At 33.7% G+C, this 25,207-nt stretch overlaps 2 protein-coding genes across 4 annotated transcripts; one reads left to right on the top strand and one right to left on the bottom strand.

Annotated features, from left to right (window-relative positions):
• The first annotated feature begins 7,197 nt into the window (after positions 1 to 7,197).
• Positions 7,198 to 12,179, top strand: LOC122313561 (transcription factor BIM2-like). 2 transcript variants are annotated; one of them, XM_043128671.1, is made up of 8 exons: positions 7,198 to 7,357; positions 7,541 to 7,723; positions 8,198 to 8,282; positions 8,799 to 8,868; positions 8,960 to 9,055; positions 9,871 to 10,286; positions 11,367 to 11,496; positions 11,901 to 12,179. In XM_043128671.1, exons 2-8 carry the CDS (start codon positions 7,612 to 7,614, stop codon positions 12,000 to 12,002), a joined length of 1,011 nt encoding a protein of 336 aa, XP_042984605.1. In that variant the 5' UTR covers positions 7,198 to 7,357; positions 7,541 to 7,611; the 3' UTR covers positions 12,003 to 12,179. The 2 variants fall into 2 exon arrangements, with proteins under 2 accessions (XP_042984605.1, XP_042984606.1); XM_043128672.1 differs by lacking the exon at positions 7,198 to 7,357 and adding an exon at positions 7,385 to 7,402.
• A 535-nt stretch (positions 12,180 to 12,714) lies between these two features.
• LOC122313562 lies at positions 12,715 to 16,149 on the bottom strand. 2 transcript variants are annotated; one of them, XM_043128673.1, is made up of 6 exons: positions 15,733 to 16,149; positions 15,528 to 15,631; positions 15,268 to 15,365; positions 14,152 to 14,357; positions 13,351 to 13,418; positions 12,715 to 13,130 (listed from the first exon to the last, which is right to left on the bottom strand). In XM_043128673.1, the coding sequence occupies exons 1-6, from the start codon at positions 16,106 to 16,108 to the stop codon at positions 13,047 to 13,049; spliced, it is 936 nt and encodes a 311-aa protein (XP_042984607.1). In that variant the 5' UTR covers positions 16,109 to 16,149; the 3' UTR covers positions 12,715 to 13,046. The 2 variants fall into 2 exon arrangements, with proteins under 2 accessions (XP_042984607.1, XP_042984608.1); XM_043128674.1 differs by having other exon boundaries at positions 13,369 to 13,418; positions 15,733 to 16,148.
• Positions 16,150 to 25,207: the final 9,058 nt, after the last annotated feature.

Genomic DNA, 25,207 nt, shown 5'->3' with positions numbered 1-25,207 from the left:
CAAACTGTTAGTCCCTGCGAATTGTTTGTTTCCTGTACTGAACCGGTCGTCCTAAATTGTGTCTATATTCCTCTTTTACCCCTCACCTCACGTCTATTATCATCACGATGAATAAAAGTCAGTTTTGTTTATTCTACTCTCGAAGTTAAAAATAAAATATATTATTTACATAAATTAAATTAAATTATATAAATCTTTTATTAGATATATTATTCATATACGATTACAAATATAATTTTTCTCCTATCAAAAAAAATATATATATAATTTTTCTAAACTTATATCTATTATTTAGCTTTACTTGCAATCTCTTAAAAACATTTTAAAAAATAATTGATGATATATTTTTATAAATTGATAATTTTATACACTCCATAATTATATATAATATTATTCTATTAAAAATAAATTAACCAACTACTTAATCCTAGGTGGCACACTAACTACAGCTACCCACTACAACTACCCAAAATAAATGCAATTCTATCCCCAATTAATGAAATAAACCATCCTAATTTTGAGCTAATTACACCTAAAATGATTTATTTGTTTTCACAAATCATTTCAATTCATCTCATCTAATTATTATAATTTTTTTAAATTTTTATATAAAATATAATAAATAATTTAATCTTTTTAAATTATAAAATAAAATAATATTTTATTAAATTTTTATTTCGTCTGTGTAAATGCAACTAAACTTAATTTGCATTCAATGGAAATCACAATCATTATCCAAAACAATTCTCAATTTTTTTGGCTTATTTCCAGCTAGGCACGTTTGGGTGCTGAGGATATCTCAATACTTCTCAATAAATTTTACTATTATTTATTATTTTATTATTACTTTTCACTTATTTTTTATTACTTTTTAATACTATTCAATATTCTATTATTATTTTTTACCTACTTTTTTATTACTATTCACAATATATATTAACACTTCTCAACATCTAAACTTCATGGGCCTATATATTTCCTCTCTATTTGATTTGCCAAAAGAGCAAAAAACTTTATTCATAGTCATTTTACATAATTTATTATTATTTATTTATTTTTCCTAATGTAACATCAAATTATTAGAAAAAATATTAAAAAAATTAAATAACCCTTCAATCAAAATATCATTTCTCCAATTAAGAAGATCATACAATCTTATTAAGGCAAAATGCTTGACTGATATAATTGTTATTAATAGAATAGAAATAATATTTACAGCACAAACGTATAAAATTCATAAAAGAAAAAAATAATAATAATAAATCTTTAAAAAAAATAAAAATTGTACTATAATTACGTAACACATGATTCGGCTAGAGTTTAGACGATCAAGGAAGTGCGATCGTGCAAGGCGGCATAGGACGTGGAGGGCCGTCCAAAATCGGCCGGATTACGTAACAAATTCTTACATCCTCCTCCTTCAGACCTGCAAGATTGTTAGATCTCTATCCGTTTTGAATTGATTGGACGGCTATGATCGAGGATCCCAAGTAAAATAAGCAGTCAAATAAATGAGTTTTATTACACAATCTCTCAACACTTTATTTTTTTTTAATTTTTATTATTTTATTTTTTATCAAATATTTAATATATAAATAATGAATAAAATAATTAAATTAATTGAAAAAGAATAAATTCAAAAAAAATATTAAAAAATTAAAAAAATGTAGAATGTTGGGATGTTGAGAAATTGTGTAGATTTTTTTCAAATAAATAAACTTTTGTACGAGATTGGCACTGCATGTGAGGGTGACTCATGGACAACATATATTTAATTAATTAAAAATCTGACATGTCGGTATTATCCTGACACTTGTTATTATCAGAATTTTACTTTATTGTTTTTTTATTATTATTTCAAAAAATACAAAACAAAACAAATCAAAACAAAAACAACAACGACAACCTCGGTCGGTGACCGTGACTCTTACTTATTCGTACTCTCTGGGTAAAAAAGCGAAGGAATATTGGCAGGGGGGTGGGCGCTCAACCGTATGACTCCCAGACTTGATGCATGGGTCCTCACCACCCGCTGTAATCCATCCTTTTATGCAGGAAGTTTCGAAGCAGAAGCCTGGAGAATGGAACCAAAAAAGAAAGAGAGAGAGAGAGAGAGAGAGAGAGAGAGAGAGAGAGAGACATCTTTATCAAATGTTCGTCTCTTTTATGGGTTCTTCATGGGCCCTTTTTAACTCTTTCGAAGGTAAATAAGGACGGTGTCCCTCCGCACGCGGATCTACTCTTTATTCATGGAATCGGAATGGGTCACTGAAACAGACCGACTCAGAGAGGTGCGCCTGCTCCAGTAGTCTTCTGCCATTCTCTCTTAATTTCTTTATGCAGGTATGGCGTTCGGAATTAGGAATCATATATATAGTAGCGGTTCGAGTGTACATACGCGCACACCTTGATCACGGTGGACCAGGATCACCAACGGCCTATTTATCAATGATTCTGTTTCTGTATGAATATTAATATACGTTCTGTGTCTTCTCTTGCTACAACATGGGCTTTCAAAGCAATTTAGAACAGCCCAAGTCCATCTTTGTAATTAAACCACATGCATTTAATTAGAACCCAGTGGGCTGGGCTTTTCAATTCCTTCCCCCTTTCTCTTTTGGATTTCCAGCCCTTAACCGACTGATGTTATGGAAACGTCGTACACCTGACAAAAAAATAATTATAAAATTATAAAAGACTTTTAAACGGTTTAACATCACATAAAGAAATGATGTAAGAATATAACTTAATAAATTTATAAATAAAATTTTTAATTTTCTTACTTAGGTATGTAAGGACACGTTTGGATAATGAGATCAAATAAAAATTATGTGAATAGTTAAATGATTTGAATTAAAAAGTTTTACTGAGTTTTAAGAAATAAGAGAAAAAATTAAATAAAAATATTATTATAATATAAATTTTTAATATTATCCTTCAATTCCCTCTTCTTATAGTCGAGCTAGCTATCGCTTAATCTTCCTCACCTCACACAAGAGTAGTTGTGATTACCGGGCCGTTTTGGGATGGGTGTAGGGGTGATTGCTTGTCAGCCGGCCTCCCTCCCCTCTCAGTCGAAGACTTAATGAGAGATACATATGGGTGAGACATAAAACCCATCTGATTGCCAAAGGATTTACTCAATTAGTTACAGGTGTTGATTATTCTGAGAGTACATTTACCCCAGTTGTCAAGACTAATTTGTTACAAGTCCTCCTCTCAATTGTTGCTACTTTCCATTGGACTCTCCATCAGTTAGATGTTAAGAACACTTTTCTTCATTGAGACTTACATGAAGAGGGTCTACATTCACTTGCCACCTAGATTTGATCCTCAAGGAGATAAGGAGCGAATGTTTTGAAATTTGAAAAAAATATATTGTTTTAAAAGTTTGAAAAGGTTGTAATATTTAGACAATAATTAGATAAAAATGTTGAATATCTAAAATTGAAAACTACTTTGTATGTAAGTAATGTTTTGATAAAAAAAAAAAAAAATTATAAAAAAGTTTGAGATGAGATGATGTGATCATGATCTCCGTTGTTGAACAAAGCATAAATTTAACGTACTCTGATGACGAAGATCATTGCCATGCAGTCAAATGGACCGCGGATAGCTTTAGCTTCAAGGCAAAGTATTAGACAAAATTCATGTGAGCAGCTGCCAAATATACTTGCACAATCCAACTTGCCAATATTGTTTGTGTATATATATATATATATTTATCTATATGTGTGTGTACGTATGTATGTGATGGTCTTATCTTACTCGATTAGTTGAATAATCAACAACATGAATCATGCACGTACGTACGTGGCCTTAGTTTAGTCGTCTTCAGCTCTCTCTCAAACACCATAATTCATATAAATATAATTCAATCACAATCATCCAAACCACTGCGATCGATCGTCAAGTTAATTAATAGTTATTATAATATAATATATAATAATGTCCAGTCCGGGCGCAGAGATCATCATCATCAAACGCGGTCATGAATAATATTAGAAATGTAGAAATTAATTGCTGGGATGTTTCCCTCCAAAGTAGTAGTAGTTTATCTTAATCATCAAGGAACCTGGCTGCCTGCCTGCCTGCCTTATAAAATGGCACATGATGGCATATGGAATTCACTACCTACTCGATCCATCGCATCCATAATTGATTGAATATATACAGAGCCCTGCATGCAGCATGCTTCTTTCTTTAGGGTTTTATTTCAAAGTACTCTTTTTGTGCGTCTCAGTTAATTAGTTTCTCGATCCTTGTAATTATTATAATCTGAACGTCGAAGATCAGTATATATATATATATATATAGCATACTGCTGCCTGCAGATTCTTTTCTGCTTTAATCTTGCTATTGTAATATATATATATATATATAGAGCAGCTAGCGCAGGAAGCAAGATGATGATGAGCAAGGACAGGATCATCAAGGGGATTCGAGATGGGTGGTCATCGATCTCAAGATCATTGGCTTCATGCTTCTCATCATCATGTGCAGGATCCGGTGAAAACATCATGAAGTACTCCTCCTCCAAAATAACAACATCTGTGTCGACGCCGGCGGCCAGTAGCACTGGACCAGAGGCGACCATGGTCGCTGCAGCTAAGCATTTCTCTTCTGCTCATAAAGTCCGCTTAATATAATATAATATATAATAGTTTTAGCTACCACTTGCTTTTTCTCTGTATACGTTGGTCAACTTCAATTAATTAGCTTATCGTTATCATGTAATTTTATTAATATATCAAAACTCTATGTACAGTCATATTTAAATATTTTTTTATATTTTTTATTAATATAATTAATTGTATCATTTTTTTAATATAAAATAATTAATTTAGCCAATCATAATAATAATATGTATAAAAAATACACACAAAAATGATTGTATTAAACAAAACTTTTAATATATATATGTGTGCGCATGTCTATTAAAATCATTTTTACGTAATCTCTTTATAATTATAATATTTTATATATATATATATATAAGGCTAGTTCAGTTAAAATTTTTGTTTCAAATGGTTATTAGGGCTTTCATTACGAGAATATATAGAGATTCTTCCTTACTTAAAATTTACAGCCTTCCTCTTGTTTATCAACCATAATTCAATACGAAAATTGCTATATCTACAAATGAATTTAATAAAAAAAAATTATAAATTGATGTGACTCGATTTATAATAAAATAAATTTTATAATTTGACGTATCATATATACTAATTGTCACATAATCAATTTGTAATTTTAGTTTTATAAGTAGGATTTCTTTGCAGGTCAGTCATTACTAATTGATTGATACGATTATATGCTACCTTAGATAATTTTTCCCTTTTTCCCTCGTGTAATCTGCGTGCATGCATGAGGGAAAAACTGATCAAATGAGGGGAAAAAATCTTAATTTCTGTAGAATTTTAGCAGCATTATTTTTCAAGGTAAAAATTTGAAATTAATATGATAAAAAAACTAAATCTTTTGAAAAAAAAAAAAAAATATGTTCTGAAACATCAAATTATCATTTGTCTAAAAAAATAAGCTTAAAAAATTAAATTATTATAATTTTATTATACCTTCACAGTTGTAGAAAGCCACAATATAAATATTGAATGAAGATCATTTAGGTGCATTTGGGTGTTGAGGTATCCTCAATACTTCTCACTATTATTCATTACTTTCTTATTACTTTTCACCTACTTTTATTACTATTCTTTACTTTTTACCTACTTTTGATTACTATTCATTACTTTATTATTACTTTTCATATATTTTTTATTACTATTCATAACTTTCATCAATACTTCTCAACACCCAAACCCACCAGTTGGATTGTTTGTCTCATCAGTTCGAGAGATTTCAATGCATGTGAAGATCAATCAACAGACCAAAGGCTAGCTCCTCGACTTCCCTAAAGATCATGTATTTTTGGCAACGATTGAATATTGAAATGAGCTGTGAATAATATTATTTTGTAAGTTCCATTAAGACGAGTTTAATTTTTTAAATTAAAATATATGAAATAGGTTGAGATAAATTTAACTTTTTTATAAAAAATTAAAAAAAATAATGAATTTAATCAATAATTAATTTGAGATAAGTTAAATTTGGTTTAACAACCAAACACAACCTTAAAGTCTTTTCTTTTGTCATGATCAGATGGCTAAACAAGACCAACTTTGTAATATTCAGTAGTAGTACTCGTGGAATCGTTGGAACATCTGTTCTTAATTAAAGTGCAGTACTGCAATTACATGAATGTTGACTAGTGTATATATGCAATGCATCCCAGGTGACTTAAGAGCTACCCTTCATTTCCTCATGTCACAATCAACTAGAATTAATTTCTCAGCCAATTGGCCTCAGAATGATGAGGTTGTGACAAAGAAACAAAGAGAGAATGAGGGGGTCTAAGAAAAAGGTAAAGAGTACACATATGAAGGAACAAGACATTGCCACCAACCCCACAAATAATAGAGGGAACATCCTTGAACCCTTTGTTCAATATTGTTTCCCCCCGCATACCTACCTAAGTCATTAATTCTTATATAATTATATATTCCTCCAAACTGCACTTTCTCACTATTTTGTCTGAATTTGGCTGTTCCCACCCTGTCAATCCTGTCCTTCCATACAAACGTTGTACACTTTCTTTTTTATTTTTTTCCCTTTTATTTTATGGGCAAAGAAGTTACACTTCTTTTATTTTTTGAGGTAAAAGAAGATGATATCCATTTGATTAGGGTATATATATATAATATTAGATTTTGAGAAATGAGAGAAAAAAATTAAATAAAAATATTATAAAATTAATAATTATTTAAATATTATTTTTATTTTAAAGTTTGTAAAAGTTATAATGATTATGTAATAATTAATTTAAAAAATAAATATTTGAAATTAAAATTAAAAAATATTTTATATTTAAATCATGTTTAAAAAAGAAATAAATTTTAAAAATTTCTAATCTCATCCCATTTATCAAGTTTATAGCCACAAATAGAAATATTACTATACATTGATTCATCGATTCATCGATAGTTTTGCTCTTTCAAGAATTTCTTTTTCTTTTTTTTTTCAACTTTTTTATTTCAGAATTTTTTTTTCAATCCCTGAATACTTCTAAAATTAACCTAAATTTTATAAAAAAAATTAAAATTAAAAAAAAAAAAAAGGGGGGGAAGGACTAATTAAGTGAGCTCATGGGAAGCACGTGAGCTGACTCTTGCTGTCATCCACTCCAGCTCTCCAACTGGAAGGCATCGGCGTCGCGGCGAGCAATTAGGCAGGCAATGAGAGAGCCGGAGGTATCGTTTAACTACTACCGCCGGTGGCCGGAGAAAAGCCTAAACTAAAAGTAAACGGCCCACTCTCATCGATTTCTCAAAATCTCTGCCGTTCAGTTACTCTTAACTTAAGCTCTTTTCAGTTCATATGCTGTTTCTCCAATTTCTCTTTCTTCGTCCTTTCCATCATCGTTCGCAACGCATCTTACGGTTTTATATTTTCCTTTTTCGTTGTGGGTATTTTGCGGATTCAGAGAGAAAATTCGAGCAGAAAAGAATTAGTTTTTTTCTTTTTCTTTTTCTTTTTCCCTCGTGATAAAGAGAGATGAGAACAGGGAAGGGTAATCAGGAGGACGACGAGTACGAGGAAGAAGAATTCAGCACCAAGAAATACGGCACTTCTTCCACTGCTAACAACAACAACGCCAGCAGCAAAGGTTTCTTTCATATTCAGACAAATCCTTCTGTTTTTTTCCCCTTTTTTGGACCCTGGCATGGTATGTGTTATGCTAGATCCAATTCTGGAAGATCCCTTTTACCTAATGGACGAGGCTATTTAATAAATCGATGCTTTTGTTTTAATATTTGCTTTGCAACTTTTTTTTAAGCCAACCACAATGAACTCTTTTTTGAGCTTTTGTGAATTTCTAGGCGTTTATCACTCTCTCTCTCTCTCTCTCAAAATTTGGATTTTACATTTGAGTGGTCCAGAGGATATTTGCTCTTGATTCTTTCGGAAAAGGGTGAAGTTAAGCCTTTTCGTTTTCTTTTATCATTATCAATTAGGCGTATATTTTTATTTTTGGAAATTTTGGATTTGACTAAGGAGTAATGACTGCATTTTATTTATATATTTATTTTTGCCTTTGATATTTGGAGTCCTTACATTGGGATGTTGATTATGAAACTAGATCCTAAGAACAAAGATAAGGCAAGTGCGACACGGTCAAAACACTCAGTCACAGAGCAGCGAAGGAGGAGCAAAATTAACGAGAGGTATGTTTGAATGCTACCGTTCAACTTTGGAATCACTGAACGGTAGCATTCCTTGATATCATTGCAGTATAACCTCAATCTCTCAACGACGTTTGTTCCGTAATGGTTTGATAACATTGGATTTAAGAGCTATACTCTACATATATTTTTTGAAAGTTAGTAGATTTTTTTCATTAATGGAATTGTCTGCCTTACCCTCTTATGAAGTGTTTCTCTGTGTCCATTCATGCATACTATCATGAATATCTAATAATTAATGAGCGCACCACTAGAATTTTTTCACCACAGGTTGTCTTGGACTGATAGTGGAATGCGTGATGCAGACTCAATAACATACACAAACATTTTCTCTCCACAAAGCTTTATAGTGCAATATGATTTTTTTTTCTTGATGCCATTGGCTTCATTATTGCATGCTCTTTTATTGATTTTCAGATGTTTGAATGTTTAGTTTACTTGTATATTACATCTTCTGAAGTCAATAGAGCTTGATGACATTTTGTATTTTTCTTTCAGATTCCAGATGTTGAGAGATCTCATACCCCATAGTGATCAAAAGAGAGATACAGCATCATTCCTACTGGAGGTAGATCATTAGTGAATGACCTATTACTCACTTTTTAAAATTAGTTGCTACTTATTGTGATTAATTGACAGAGATCAATGTTTCATTGCAGGTGATTGAGTATGTTCAATATTTACAAGAAAAGGTACAAAAAAATGAGGGTTCTTACCAGGGATGGAGTTCCGAGCCTACAAAGTTGATGCCATGGGTAAATTTCTTCTACTTGGCTTCGTGCAATGTTTATGTTTAAGGTCAACCTGAATGCTTGTATTTAATTGAGTTCTCATATGTAATGCTGAGCAGACATACTTGAGATACAGTCTTTGCTACTTTTGAAATGGAATTGATCTATGAATTAATCAAGTTCAAATAAGCCTTTGGTACTGGGGCTGAGGTATAAGGGCATTTAATCATGTGGACCCTTTAATGGAGGATGATGTTATGCTTGAGTGAACTTCTCACTGTAGTTAGACTTATGCTTTTCATTTTTTGAACGTATTGACTCATAAAATATCTGTAATTTTGTGGCTAGAAACTCATAATCCAAATTAATTTATTTTGCAAAGCTTCATAATCCTCTAAAAAGGGAGCTAAACTTTAAAATTAGTGCAATTAAAAAACCTTATTTGCATGAGATTTTCAATTCCATTGGACGATTATAATTGATTTTTTAGTGGTATGAACTTACATGAATTTCTTGTATCACTAGATTATCATGCGTAGGCAATGATCTTGAGCCTTGACTGGGCCTTGTCAAAATTGATCATAAGTGTAATGCCAATGCTTGAGTCTCAACAGTTCAATGGAGACCTTATTTGTTTGTTGCTGTAATATTGAACAACATACTCATTTACCAAATGTTTAAGTGATGGGTTTGTTCTAGTAAATGAGCAATTTTTTAATTGAATTTTAAAGGGTGGTGAAGAGGGATCAAGAGATCAAGGAGTTCTTTAGAATAGGAAGCTTGTCTGCCTTTTGGAATTCTTGTCACTGTTAGCTTGTTCACCTGCTTGCATGAAACAGAGAAATAGTCACTGGCGTGCTCAGAATTTCGTTGGCCACCCTCAAGCCATAGAAAATAGTTCTGGTATGGGGTTGACGTTTCCTGGGAAGTTTGACGAGAATAATGTCTCTATAACCCCAACCATGCTTACAAGCACACAGAGACCTGTAGAATCTGATCCTAGCAGGGATATAGCCTGCAAACCGATTGATCTGCAACCTGAGTTAACAAACAAAGGATCAACTTTGCCCATGCCTCTGCAAACCAACGTTCTTGCTTCTGTCAGAAGTGATGATGCGCAAGCCCATCCTCTTCAGGGACCATATTCTGATGCACAATCAACTGAGTGTCCAACGACCAGTGAAACACTGAACCAACAGGAGGAGCTGATAGTTGAAGGGGGAACAATTAACATCTCAAGCGTTTACTCTGATGGGTGGGTAATTATAAAAATTATTGTATTTCTTGTTCTATTTTTTCCCTATAGCTACGAGGCTTTTTAAGATTTAGAAATATTTGGCATGCCAACTTTTTGGTTTAATACCATTAAATATGGAGTTCTATAATCTTTGCTTTCATCTAGTGAGTTCTTGTCCCCATACTTTTGTCTCAGTTATGATGCATGACTGCCTGTTCCTTGACAATCTGCTTTGAACTCATTGTTCTAAAGAAGCTAAGTTACAGTTTAATTGAGACATATGCTTCTTGCATTTCCTTTGCTAGCTTATTTAAATTATTGGTCTTGATATTTGAATTAGACAGACTGCCCGTGGATATGTTTCATGTGGAACAGAAAAAAAGAAAAAGAAAAAAAGAATTAGAATAGAAACATCATATCATCATGTCCTCTTTTCTATTGTTTTTCCTTTTTTTCACCTTTTTGATAAATATCAATCAAAAGTTGGAAGGCTGAGAAATGTGTTTCAGGCTTCTGCCCCATGTTAACAGGTAGCATGGGCAATATGTACATATATATATATTGGTAAATAGTACGGGCAAGATTTTCATTCTTTTAACAAGTTATTCAATTCTAACTTTTGATAATACAACAAGTAAATTGTTGGCAGGCGGAGGATTTTTTCGTGTCCCCATTCTTGTTGAATCAGCTCCTTTATATTCAGTAATACTGGACTAAATGCATACAAAATTTAGAATTTTTTTATGTTCTCATATTTCTTGGCTTTTTTTCTTGATATTTGTGAAACCATTACAACTCTGATATCATCCTGTAAGCGATTCATAGACTGCTCAAATTATTTGGCCCACTATGGAATTTGGCCAGGCATTGCTGACAGGTTAGAGTAATGATCCGGCTGCGCCATCAAGTTTTTTCCTTTTTTTTTTTATTTTTTTTATTATTTAAAGAGAGAGTTGCCCTATTTAAAATATTTTGTTGCTAACTAAAATTCACACCGTATTTTGCTAATGGCATGTACTCACATCATTTTTTACAAAGCCTAATAGGTTCAGGTGCTAATGTATTAGCTGTTAATAGATTGGTTTTGGTGGTGGCCAGGCTTTTGAATGCTTTGGCACAAGCATTGCAGAGTGCAGGGGTGAATCTGTCCCAGGCCAGCGTCTCAGTGCAGATTGATCTTGGGAAGAGACGAAACAGAGGGATGACTTCAGGAACATCCACCCCAAAGGTATAAATCAGACAATTGGTTTTTCCTGGAGAGTTGGCTAAGCTGGCTTTAGGTTTGTCTTCCTATTGTTTGAACACTTCGGTCTCATCCCTTCCTCTCCTGGTTGCCACAAAGACGGTATAAGAATATTGAAAATACAAATTAGACAAACTCGAATATTTTAATGGTTCTGTCTTTTTCTCATGCTACCGGAGCGCTATATGTTGCTAGTAAAGTCCATTTTTCTAACACCTGCAGAAACAAAGCCCTTCTTCCTGCTGGCCTTTCATTCCCTCTTATTTTCCTCTATGCTGAAAGTGGATTGTTTTCTTTTGTCATTTTTTCAGCCAAGTTCTGGACTTCAAGAAGTCACAGTTTGTTGTACAAGTATATATAGATAATGGTACCATGCTTTCATTTTCCAGGATCACGAGATTACCCCCTCTAGCCATCAAGCAATGGCACATCTAAATGATACAGGCCGCAGAGAGGACTCAGATCAAGATCAAAAGCGGCTAAAAACATAAAACAAATATGTGTATTCCATGAATCTCTGATTTATCCTAGATTTTACTTGCTTACTTTCCACTGTTTCGTCTCCTGGTTATATCGTGCATGCGGGTTTAAAACTTTTTAACACTATTTCGTGGGACTCTGTCCAGAACTGCTCCATGAGTTATAAATTTATTCTGGTGTTCCTTACATGAATCGGTTCGAGTGATGCCATTGCCTGTACTCTGTAACTATCATATTTAACCTCAAATGTGTCTAAAGGAGCCATCCGCAGGCCAATTTTCTGGTACATAGGTTGGTTATTCCTGTCTTGTGCATTTATTTGGTGCAAATGTTGCATTTACCTAGCCCACTGTTATTGGTCACAACTCACTCCACCATATTAACTCATTACTATTCATAAAGAGCTCAACTCATCTTAACTCAACTCAACATCTAAATGGGACTTTAAAAGGAGCCAAATAAAAATTGGATTTCATACCCGACATAGTTTTGCATTGAGGCACATTGTCCTGTCTAAGCACACTCGAGGCTTCATACATCCTAATGTCAAGAAAACAAAAGAGAGGAGCAGATAGCCGAGACCGCTGTGTACGGTTCGCAGATAAATCATTCCCATAAACTATGATAGGTAAGATATAACAAATCCCTATAATTTGAGATTACGAAGTGTGTCTCTCATTCATCATGCACAAACGTAGCAGATATAGATAACACCCACAAAGATCGTATTAAAATACTCTGAATATTTATTTATTGAAATGAGACGTTCAATAAAACTTGACCTGATCCAATGGCTAGCCGACCATATGCGAATGAGCGGAATCAAGTCATCTGTACAAGGCAACTTAAGGTCCAGCTCCCCTAATTGTTTTCAATGGCCCAATAGGCATCATAGCTAACCAACATTTATATAACATTTAAACAAATCAATGAACATACTAACTTCCAACTCAAATTTGCCATCCCGTATATGATATAGAAACTGCATCCCCATGAGATCATAATATTAAATTTCATACGTGACAGGCTACGAGGCATTACTTTTAGCTTTGCATTTACTCCATATTGCCCTCGGAATTGGCAGTGTTCAAAACTTTTACATCTGCATTTTTCTTCACGTGCTTCTCATCTTCAATGTCCTGCAATTGCCCATTTCAAATTAACTTTCCAACGAACCCAAGGTAACAATCATTTGGCGCAGCTAATATTCATCGCTTATTCGACAAAGAAGTTATTTATTTATCAGTTGTCAAATCAAGTACAAAGCTTTTTTTTCCCCTCAATATATGAAAGAAGTGAAATCAGGGGTGAGGCATTAAGGCAATAAATTTGAGAATGTAACAAGGAAAGGTGACTCATGTGATAAGTAAAACTTACTGAATTGTCAATCTTGTCAAAATCATCATCCAAGCTCGCCTCACCCTCGTCTGAAAGACCATATAAGATAATCAACAAACAGAAGGACACCAAAAGAAACAATTAAGCATGCACAGATTATCTGCCAGTCTAGTTCATGGGGGCATCAGAAATAACCATGAGAAGTTAGGGGTTCCCATGCACTTGAGACTCCCTTTCATAAAATAAAATTTCTATATCTAACATATTCCATGAGACAATACTAAATAATGTGTTAACGGCAGAATCGGATTATAGTATTTTATATAAATCTTTAAATATCTCCACCAACTATTTTACCAAGCATTTAAAAAATTAAACACCATAGGGTTTCAACAAATGAACTCACCCTATCAAATTACGTTGTGATTATTATGCCTACTGTCTTGCTATTATGCTGCCACATTGTTTCTTTATATATTAACAACAACTACTACAACGATGATGACACCAACAACAATAGAAGTCGGACTGGAAAATGTTGTATTTTGGCATTCCCATTCCTTTTTACAGAAGATCACTTTTGTCACCAAAAGAAAGATGATTGATCAAGTGGAAGACCGTAAAACTTTAAATAAGCAACTCCTGCAGAATGCCTAGTGACAAGCCATGGACAGTAATATGCCAAATTTGCTATCATGCACATACAGAACACATGCAAAATTATGCTGTGACTAGAATGCAGTTAGTTTGATGCTCCTAGGACCAGGCATTTTGAAGATTGGATATTGTGAATCATATGATAAACAGATGAAGCAAACATGCCTGGACCCCCATCACTGTCATCAAGATCTCCCAAGAGAAACGTGTCCAAGTCCTGCTCAGCTGATGATGAATCGGTAGCTTTACCCTTTGAGCTCTTCTCCACCCCTTCAGCTTTCACATTTTCTACAGAATTTTTATTCATTTTATCATCTTTTATGTCCTCTGCTGCTTTGAGCTTAGCCTCCTCCATGTATTGCTTCTCAAACCTAACGGTAAGTTTGTAAGCATTGAGAGAATATTAGTTAAGAACAGTCCAAGTATCTTCACATTAAAACCAAACCAGCTCAGTCATGATAGAATAAAATGATGTGCAAAATAAGAATAATCACCAAAAGTACTTTTCAAAAAAAAAAAAAATGAAAAGAATTAAAAAGTATATTTGAATTATTTTATTATGTTCTAATATTGTGAAAAAAACTAAGAAATTTTACAATTTTATATAAAATGGATATTACTTCATGCGCAGCACACTAAACAATGGTGCCATATGAGATTGCATATGTTAAATATCAGTTGCAGATCACTCTTCTACTAATTTCAGAAAGCTGAAAGACACATTACGATCCTAAACTACCATTCCAATCTCAGACAACCATCAAATTACATCTCGGTACAACTCACCCCTACATTGAGGGTGTTCAAGTGTAATTTCCAAAATAATTCGCTATTTATGTAAGAAGTCAAATCCTTTAAAGATAATAAGATATAAACACTTACAAAATAAATAAATAAATACGATATATCGAGCATGATGTAAGCATCTAGTAAACGTATTTTTATTATTTTCCAGAGTAACTGTTAAATGGGCAGCTGAATCTTGACAGAAGCTCCCAAACTCGAAGTAATATTCCATCGTACTTCTTGCACTTTTCCATAGGTATGAAAATTGTCTCGACTCAGAGAAAAAAATAAAATAAAAAATCTTACGTCGTGTAAAATTATTTTTATTAAATGAAATTCGTTCACAGGTTAAAATTGATATCTCACCACCCACAGCAACATTAACATATTTATAACAAATTTAAAATCTCGATAAAACTCAATGCAACATGTAAAATCTTGCAAGAATCCAACAACAAAAGCAAAAGTGTTTCCCTCAAATAAGCTGCTACTTACGGAGCCACATGGCTGCTCACAAGTGTGAAATATATTCTCCAGAATCTTCTCTCTTTCATAACTCGCGGGCATAATTCATACCTTAATCTTGAAATTTCCTGTAAAAAGAAAATTTATCACGCATATTTACAATCTTGCTTGTACTAAACATAGCATCTCCTCATCAACAAAAATTAGAAGTACTCCAAACCCAAAAGCCAAATCACCAATCTTGAAAAACAAGAACAAATAACTACCCAAATCCTGGCAATAAAATTCACCTTAACGGTAGTGAGAACCATAGTGGCATGCTTCTCCTGCCACTCCGTCAGATCTTTCCTCACGTTCGACGCCGTCGTAGCCACATCAGACGCCTCTGCTTCCGCTGGATTTTCAACCACCAACTCATCAATTACAAAATAACAAAAAATATATATATGCGAGAGGAAAGAAACAAAAAAAATCAAAATGGCATTCACAGATTACCTTGGATTGGAAAATTCTGGAATGTGGTAGAAGTGAATCCCTTGACGAACTCGCGCACATCGTCGGTGACCCCGAACTTCCGGAGCTCCGACTGAGAGTACACGGCGGAAACCAAGGAAGCGGAGACGGAGAGTGAGGATAGCTGAGAGGGGATAATGTCGGGGAGGGAGAGGGATTTGATCTGAATCTCATCGGCCTGCTTGAGCGCCGCGGTCTTAATCTGAATGGCCTTCTTGGAGGCCTCGGCGGCTAGCTCCTTGGATTTCTTGGCGGTCTCGGAGACAAGGTCGGATATGGTGACGGAGTTCGTGAGAGTCTGGGATCTCTTCGCTGCTTCTTCTGCGAAGCTCTTTGCCTTCTTCCATACGTCTTCCATGGCCCTCCGCGTTTCTCTGAATATCCTTGATTTAACTTTTTTTCAAATATACAATAACGATAACAATGTGGAAAAAAAAAAAAAAAAACTTTAAAATTGATTAAAAATACCACTACAACAAAAAATATTTTTTGGGACGAAAATTTTCGTCCCAAAATGTATAGCTTTCGTTCTGAAAGATTTTTTGGGATGAAAAAATTTCGTCCCAAGGTCGTCCAAACATCACTGTCCCAGAAGATATATTGGGACGAAAATCACAATTTCGTCCCAAAATATATCTTTTGGAACGATTTTGAAATTGACCGTTCGATACCGTTCGAAATGGATTTTTTTGTCACGGTTAAAATTCGTTCCAGAATAGCGTTCGAATGCTTCTCATATACCGTTCGAACGTTAACGTTTCTTTTGAACAGTTAGCAAGATACGTTCAAACGATCAATAGAAATACGTTCGAACATTAAATGAGCCGATCGAACAGTACAAGAGATCGAACGGTGATGATCAACGTTCGAACGATATGGTAATTTCCTGCGTTTGAACGTTTTTTTGAGCATCTGGTATCGTTCGAACGGTTTCGCATTGATGTTTGAACGCTACATTATCATTTGAATGGCATGCCCATTAATGTTCGAACGTGACTCGGTCGTTTGAACGGATATTATTTTTATTAAAATCAATAATTATAAAAAAACTAAATAGACATCCATATTATTTGAAAAACATAAATTAGGAACTGTTTAATTACTCACAAAAGTTTTATAATAAGTGCGAAGAAATAAATAACCATAAAACTAGCATTGTTCATACATAATTAGATAATGTCATAAGCTAGACGTAAAAAACCATCAGTTGGTTGGAGGCCTGTACTGTTGCATAAGCTGTTGCATTTGGAGTTGCATATCTCTCCTGAACTCTGCTTTTTCTTCTTCATGTTGTTTGAGGCGCATCTCCATGTCTCCTTGTCTCGCCAATTGAGCCTCTAACTCTTGTTGTTTTGCAACCAATTCTTCAATTCTACGATTCGCATTCTCTTGAGTTATAGAGGCAGACCCGGAAGAAGAGGAAGAGGGAGAAGGTTTTACACAGCGACCCAAACCCCTCAAATATCCTGAACGTTCACCCAGAACTTGTGTAAAAATCTCAACATCTGTATTTGAGGAATTTTGATCTGACGCAGATTCAGCACGCAGGGCAACCATTTTATCCTACACATAAGATAAAGAGTTAATATCATCATAAATATTCAAATATATTTATTTAAAACAAATTATAATACTTACATAATTTTCACGGGCATCAGGATGACTCCACTCTCCATTACGATTAGTATGTGATGCAGCATATAATTTTGTCAGATCATAATTAGTATCTGAATCTTACTATAATAAAGATTTGTTAAGATATAAAATCATTATGATTGATATATTCAGTTAACTATATACAAATAAAAGAATAGCAATACCAATTTTTTAGAGAGGCGGTGGAAAGATCTTGAGCCTGCATGATGAGTAATCTTCAATTTTGATCTATTTTTTTTGTTTATAGAACTTCGCTCCTACATAAGAATTGAAAATATTAAAAAGCGGAATTAAAAATAGGACTAAAATAATTAAATTAATTATACCTTATATGATGGATCCTCAAACATGTCACAAATTTTTTCCCAATCAGAAGGTTGCACATCTTGAAAAGGATGTTGGCGTGCTTCTTCACTATTCTCAAACTTATTATAATGCTCATGACACCTCGCCTTATACTTGCGGAATGCATTACTCATAAGCTCTTCCACAGTTTTACGCTCCTCTCTCCGACCAAAATTTAATTCGAAATCATCCTTACAGAAAAAAGTTTGGACAAAAATATTATCATTTATAATCTTCTAACTTTAAAGTAAAATAAAATTATCATTCCAATTAAATTTCATTTATTAAACATTACCAAACAACGCTTCTTGATAAGGTCTTTAACATCTTGGGGGACTTTCTTCCATGACCTTGTTGCCAAAGGTGCATAAGTTCGTGTAAGAGCACCCACATGCGATGCAAGCCAAGCTGCTGGTTGTCCTTCGCCTCCGGTATGTTCATCAAGAATGTTAACTTTGATCTTACCCACCTTACGATATTTTTCCAACGTCACGCCTCTCGTAGTGCTTCGACCTTGACGAGATTGTACTGTGAAGTCATCATGATATATAACATTATTATCAATTTTCTATTATAATCTTAATTAATAACTTTTATGACTATTAGAATTTTACCTTGTTCTGTAGAGTCAATCTCTAATGGTGAGTCTGAAGGAGAGCTAGGAACAGGTGGAGATGGGCTGCGCACTTCTTTTCTCTTCGGAGGCATAATTTCAAAAAACTGATACAATATTCATTAAGTAAAATAGTGCTCATCATCACGTAATGTGAAAATATAATTCATCAATCACTATCTGTATCAATATCATTTGACAATTCAGTCTCATCTTCTATATATACTTAAGATGAATCAACACTTTACTCAAGTGTCGCATCAACAATTTCAGCCTCAATATCTTCTCTATTCAATGGAATCATCTAATACTGGCTCAAATCCACAAATAAATTAAAGACGGGTTGACTCTCTTGGTATGCTTCTTGAGTAGAGGCATCATCTTCTTCTTCATCTAGCCCTTCTGCCTGAGGGATAACATCATATATATTTCTTGGAGCATATTTTTGTACTACTCGCCATTGAGTTCCTAACTTCGGGTCATCTAAGTAGAATACTTGAGATGCTTGAGAAGCTAAAATAAATGGATCATCCTCGTACCATTTTCTCGATGTATTAATACTCAAGAAATATTCATCATCACGGACTCCAGTTCGAGGATTACTTAAATCCCACCAATCACACTTAAACAGATACACTGCAAGCTCTCCCAAATATTTCATTCCAATTATATCAACAATCACTCCATAGAAATCAATATTTTCTCCATCACGACTTCCCTCAACTAGGACACCACTATTTTGTATTTTCCTATAATGATCTCGATCTATTGTGTGATACCTACTACCACGAGAAATACATGTAGAATATCTTGTAGCTCGTCTCGATGGGCCACTCGCTAATGCATACAATTCATCTGATATATCGTTTGGATTATTGGCATGCATTTGTACAACCTACATATTAAGTAAAACTTCTATTATATCAATAAAAAAACAATCAATATTTTCTATTTGTATTGAATGAAGTGTCGCATATGTAATGTCATTACCCGTTGTTCAAACCATCTCGGAAACTCTTCTTCATGTTTCTAGTCTATATCATTTACTCCTAGTTCCTTGAGCATGTTAATATGATCACTGAAATTGATGATTACCACATGTATTTTATATTATTAGAATTTTGCGAAAGTAAATGAGCGAATACTAAATTAAGAAAAGATTAATACTTACTTCAAGTAAATCTCTATCTCAGGGCAATTGTTCAGCACGTACCACTGAGCTTTCTCAAACTCTCTTCCACATAAGTCATAACCACGCACTGCACCAAGTGGACGTACTTGTTGGGAAAACACGGAAAGCACATTTCGTTGTCTTGCTCTGTCAACGTCAAAGTTTCTTTCTGGCCGATCAAACCTAGTGTCAACTCCGTGGAAATATTTGGAACAGAAAGTATGCCACTCATCATCAATATATGCTTCTGCAATTGATCCTTCTGGGCGAGCTTTATTACCAACTGTTCATTTCAACTTCCCAAGAAATCGTTCAATGGGATACATCCATCTATACTGAACTGGTCCTGCAAGTCGAGCCTCACGTGGCAAATGGACGGCCAGGTGAACCATGACATCGAAAAATGATGGTAGGTAAATACTTTCTAGCTTACACAATATTATGGAAATTTCCCGTTCCATTCGATCCAAAGCTTCTACATTTAATGTTCGTGCACATAAGTCTTTGAAAAATAAACCCAACTCAGTCAAAGCCACGCGCACGTCTCTAGTCAAGTACCCACGTATACCAATAGGCAAGATACGCTGCAAAAGGACATGACAATCATGACTTTTTAACCCAGTTATTTTCCAGTTATTTGTTCGCACACACCTTGTCAAATTCGAGGCATAACCATCCGGTAATTTAATTTTCATTATCCACTCACAAAAAGTAGCCCTTTCATTCCTTGACAATGTATACCACCCAATCGGCATGTAAACGGACGAACCATTTTCTTGCAACTGCATTTTCGGTCTTATTCCCAACCGCTTCAAATCCTTCCTTGAGTTTAATGTATCCTTCGTTTTTCCTTCAATTGACATCAATGTTCCCAATACGGATTCGCATATATTTTTTTCAATATGCATAACATCAAGACTGTGCCGTAATTTTAACTTTGACCAGTATGGAAGATCAAAAAATATACTCTTCTTAGTCCAATTCAACTCAGATGTAGCTCATTTTCTCTTTCGTTGTTTTTTACCAAATTCATTACAACCAACATCTACAAATTGTGCAAGTAAATCTTCACCAGACAAATATGGTGGAGGTTGGCCCCATTCAACAGTACCATCAAACATTTGTGAATTTTCCTTCCATCTATGATCACTAGGTAGAAATCGACGATGACCCATGAAGCATAATTTCCTCCCGTAAGTGAGCCATTCAGATTTAGTAAGTTTGTTACAAGTTGGACATGCCATTTTCCCCTTAGTACTCCAACCTGACAAGTTTCCATATGCTGGAAAATCATTTATTGTCCATAAAACGACAGCATGCATCTTGAACGACTTGCCTGTTGATGAATCAAATGTGACAACCCCATTCTCCCACAAATCTTTCAATTCTGCAATCAATGGCTGTAAATGTATGTCTATATCATTTCCCGATGATCTCGGACCTGGAATGAGCAAACTCATCATGAAATATGGATCTTTCATACACTTCCACGGTGGTAGATTATACGGCATAAGTACGACTGGCCAAGTACTGTGACTAGTACTCATGTTCCCAAACGGATTAAATCCATCTGTTGCCAACCCAAGTCTCACATTACGTGGTTCTTCTGCAAACCATGTATGCTCCTTATCAAATTCCTTCCACACCTGAGAGTCAGCAGGATGTAATAAAATATCATCGTTTCTAACTCTGGCTGATGAGTGCCATATCATGTCTGCAGCCGTTGCACGTGACATATATAATCGTTGTAATCTAGGTGTCAATGGAAAGTGGCGTACTACCTTTTGCAGCACATTTTGTTTGTCAGATGTCCATCTTGATTCGTGGCATATGGGACATTCGTTCAACTGCTCATTCTCTTGCCAAAATAATATGCAGTCATTCTTACATGCATGTATTACGTTGTAATCAAATCCAAGTCCTCGTTTCAATTTTTTTGCTTCATAGAAGTTACGAGGAAGTGTATTATCTGATGGCAGTGCCTCCTTAAACAACTCGAGTAACATATTGACAGCCTTAATTGATAATCGGCACATTGATTTTATGTGAAGCAGTCTTACGGTAAATGACAACTTACTGTGTCTTCTGCATCCTGGATATAGTTCACGTTGTGACTCATTCCACAATCGTGCAAAAGTATTATGACCCCCATCATTTGAACTTGATGTGTCCGTGCCACCTTCATTCATAAACATTCCCGCACCGATGTCACCTAACATTTCTTCCATATCCTCATCATACTCATCTCCAACAACATCTGGTTGTACATCTTCATCGATCTCTTCTTCTTCATGTGGAGCATCGAATGAAGTTGGATATGGTTCCCCGTGTAAGACCCAATCAGTATAACCCTTGTCAATACCTTTTACAAACAGATGCTCTCTCACCAAGTCTATCTTATAAGAGCGCAAATTCCTACATTCTTTACATGGGCATCTAATACGTCCATCACTATCACATGTACCCAATGCAAACTCTAAGAATTTCTTAACACCTTCAGCATATACGTTTTAATTCTGACCCAAACGATCGCTAACTCGCATCCAACTCTTATCCATGCTGACTATCTTCATTATAAACAATCACGTGTGCATCAACAAACAAGCATGTATCATGTATCAATCAAGGAGTATGCTCTATAATCCTATCCCATTCAGAATTGTAAGATCATAGTCGCAAACCTATCATCTATAATCTGTCACGCCCAACAAATTTCGGCAGCATCTCCCCATAGTTCTCCAAATATGCTCGTCTGGTTGTGTGCATCGACTTGTTAATCGTCGATACAACATCACCGAAAACTGCATATCCAGAGAACAAGGGATAAATCTGCCAAAATCTTAATGCTGGACGTATAACAGATATAGATCGATAGTTTGCGAGAATGATCTTACAATTCCAAACTGTCCACTCTGGACAATTCAAGAGTTATCAATCTTTCAATTAAGGCGGATTGATAACTCTCAAACGGGTCTAAGGCTAATATTGATGAACAAGCAATATAAGATATGCCAATATTTAACATGTATCAAACAAACAATGCAACATATGTTAATTAAGTATTTATATTATTAAATAATTAGATAGTTGTTTTATATCTTTCAAAATATTTTATCAATTATAACTATTTGTATTGTAATTAACAAGCATGTTAATAATTATAACTATTTGTATTGTAATTAACATTCATTTTATATCTTATAATTCAGAATTTATATTTTAATCAAATTCATTTGATTACTTTTAACTTTTAAGTATTTAAGTATTATTAAATCCAGATTATTTGTATTTTATTTAAAATTTATTTTATTAATTCAAATATTAAGTATTTTTGTGTTATTAAAACAAAACAAATTGTATTAACCTATAGTTGAATAATTCAATATCATAAATAATTAAGTTTTGTAGCAAATCTTAGATGATTTATAATTTAATTCATTCTCATTTGATTATTTGAATCTTTTACGTATTTAAGTATTATTAAATGTAGATTATAAATAATTAATTTTTAATTCAACTCCTGCATTTAAAATGTTAATTATTTTAACACTGACCAACATAACGTTCAAACGGTGCTCGTCACCGTTCGATCTAAGGACATACGTTCGAACGGCACATGAATACCGTTCGAACGGATTACTTCCAGAAATCACTCGTTTTCAACCTCCGAAAACCCCAACATTTACAGTCCATATTACATCAAAAGATAGCAAACTATATGACGAACTCATGTAAGCAAACGAAAACACTTATATAACAACTAAAATGAGGTCAAATTTAAGGAAAATACCTGATTTGGAGAGATAAAGCGGAAAATCCACCAAACGGTCAAAACTCTTCACCAAACGGTAAAAACAACCTCTTAATCCGAAAATATAAGAGATTGATAGGAGTTAGTAATATTTGAGGGCTAGATTGAAAAATAATGGCGTTGGTTGGAAGAAAATGAGCGTGGGAGTGATATTGAGTCAACTGGAACGAGTGCGAGATTGTGAGGTTCTGTTGTGTAAATGTAGAACATTTACGTTCGAACGGTTGTTTAATGAACGTTTGAACGTCAAATCGATTAGCAGGAAAAATTTTCCCCCGCTAATCTAACGTTCGAACGTGAAAATACACGTTCGAACGTTTTATTATACGTTTGAACAGTTATATTAAACCGTTCAAACGTCAAATCGATTAGCGGGAAAAATTTCCCCCGCTAATCTAACGTTCGAACGTTAACATATTCGTTCGAACATCATTAATGAACGTTTGAACACCATTATTAAACCGTTCAAACGTTTAAGTTATATTGTTGTTTATTGTATTTTTTTTTTGTACCATACCTTTAAATATAATAACTTCTAAATATACTAAAGTTTAGAGACATAGTAATATAACTATATAATATATAATCAAACAAATATTATATAGTTTAGTAACATATATAGTATAAAATATCATATTACATCTAATATTATAGTCAAGTACATATATTAACCTATTATATATAACATATATATGGTACCATAGTATAGGGTTATATGCATCACATGCATATATATATAATGTTTAGTACTATTATATTATTATTATATTATTTAATAAATGGATATATATATTAATATATATATAGTGTCATCTATACTAGTATATATATGTGATACTAGTTAATATCACATATAATATATATGTTATATAAATACATGAACATAGTTTCATGTATATAGTAGTCTATATTATATTAATTATACTATATAATATAACTTATACTATATACTATATGATATTCAATAGTATAATATATTTTAATTAAATATAATATAATATATACTATATATATAAAAAATTATATATATAATACATAGTGTTTAATAATATATAAGTGCATTAAATATATTGCATTATAATATATTTAACGGTTAAAATATATTCTAATTGAATTAATTATTATATTTAATATAATTAATACCGAATATTGCATTTAAATATTATTTATTATCATGAAAAACTGATTAATTAGGGAAGTAATTAATATTCAGTTAATACGTTCGAACGGTAGTAACTTACCTTTCGAACGGCACTGCATATATAAGCCCCCGACGTCACTTTCACCGAAGGTTGCACGTCTCCATTTCCTCCGTACTAAGCTTCCAAACCGTCGATCTCCACCGTTGAACGCCGTCTTCGCCGCCGTCAACAGTGCCCACTCAAAGCCTCTACCTCTAACTACCGATATTTTTCATTTTTAAAGCATTTTACCGTTTAGATTTAGGTTTTTGATAGATTAATTGTTTAACTTAGGGTAAACCGATTTATACATCAAAATAATCGGTAGATTTGCATAAAACCTTGTTAGGAACGTTTATTTAGGTTTCTATTGCATTTATTTTGGTGTAAAATCCAGGGAATCGAAGGATTCCATGGATTTCAATGGCCGAGTCGACTCGGCCTGGAATCCCGATCGACACGAAGATCGTTCGAATGCTATGCGTAGCGTTCGAACGATATAACATAACGGTCGAACGGTTTGTCTGTAACCGTTCGACCGTTACAGTAATACGTTCGAACGATATAAGATAACGGTCGAACGGTTTGTCTGTAACCGTTCGACCGTTACAATAATCGTTCGAACGGTTTTTAATTTTATATTTATATTATTAATATTGATATTGAGAAATATATTTATT

Source organism: Carya illinoinensis, chromosome 6 (genome assembly GCF_018687715.1).
Source record: "Carya illinoinensis cultivar Pawnee chromosome 6, C.illinoinensisPawnee_v1, whole genome shotgun sequence".
Classification (NCBI taxonomy): domain Eukaryota; kingdom Viridiplantae; phylum Streptophyta; class Magnoliopsida; order Fagales; family Juglandaceae; genus Carya; species Carya illinoinensis.
Note: the sequence above shows the minus strand (reverse complement) of the source record. Positions and strands in the feature narration are given on the sequence as shown.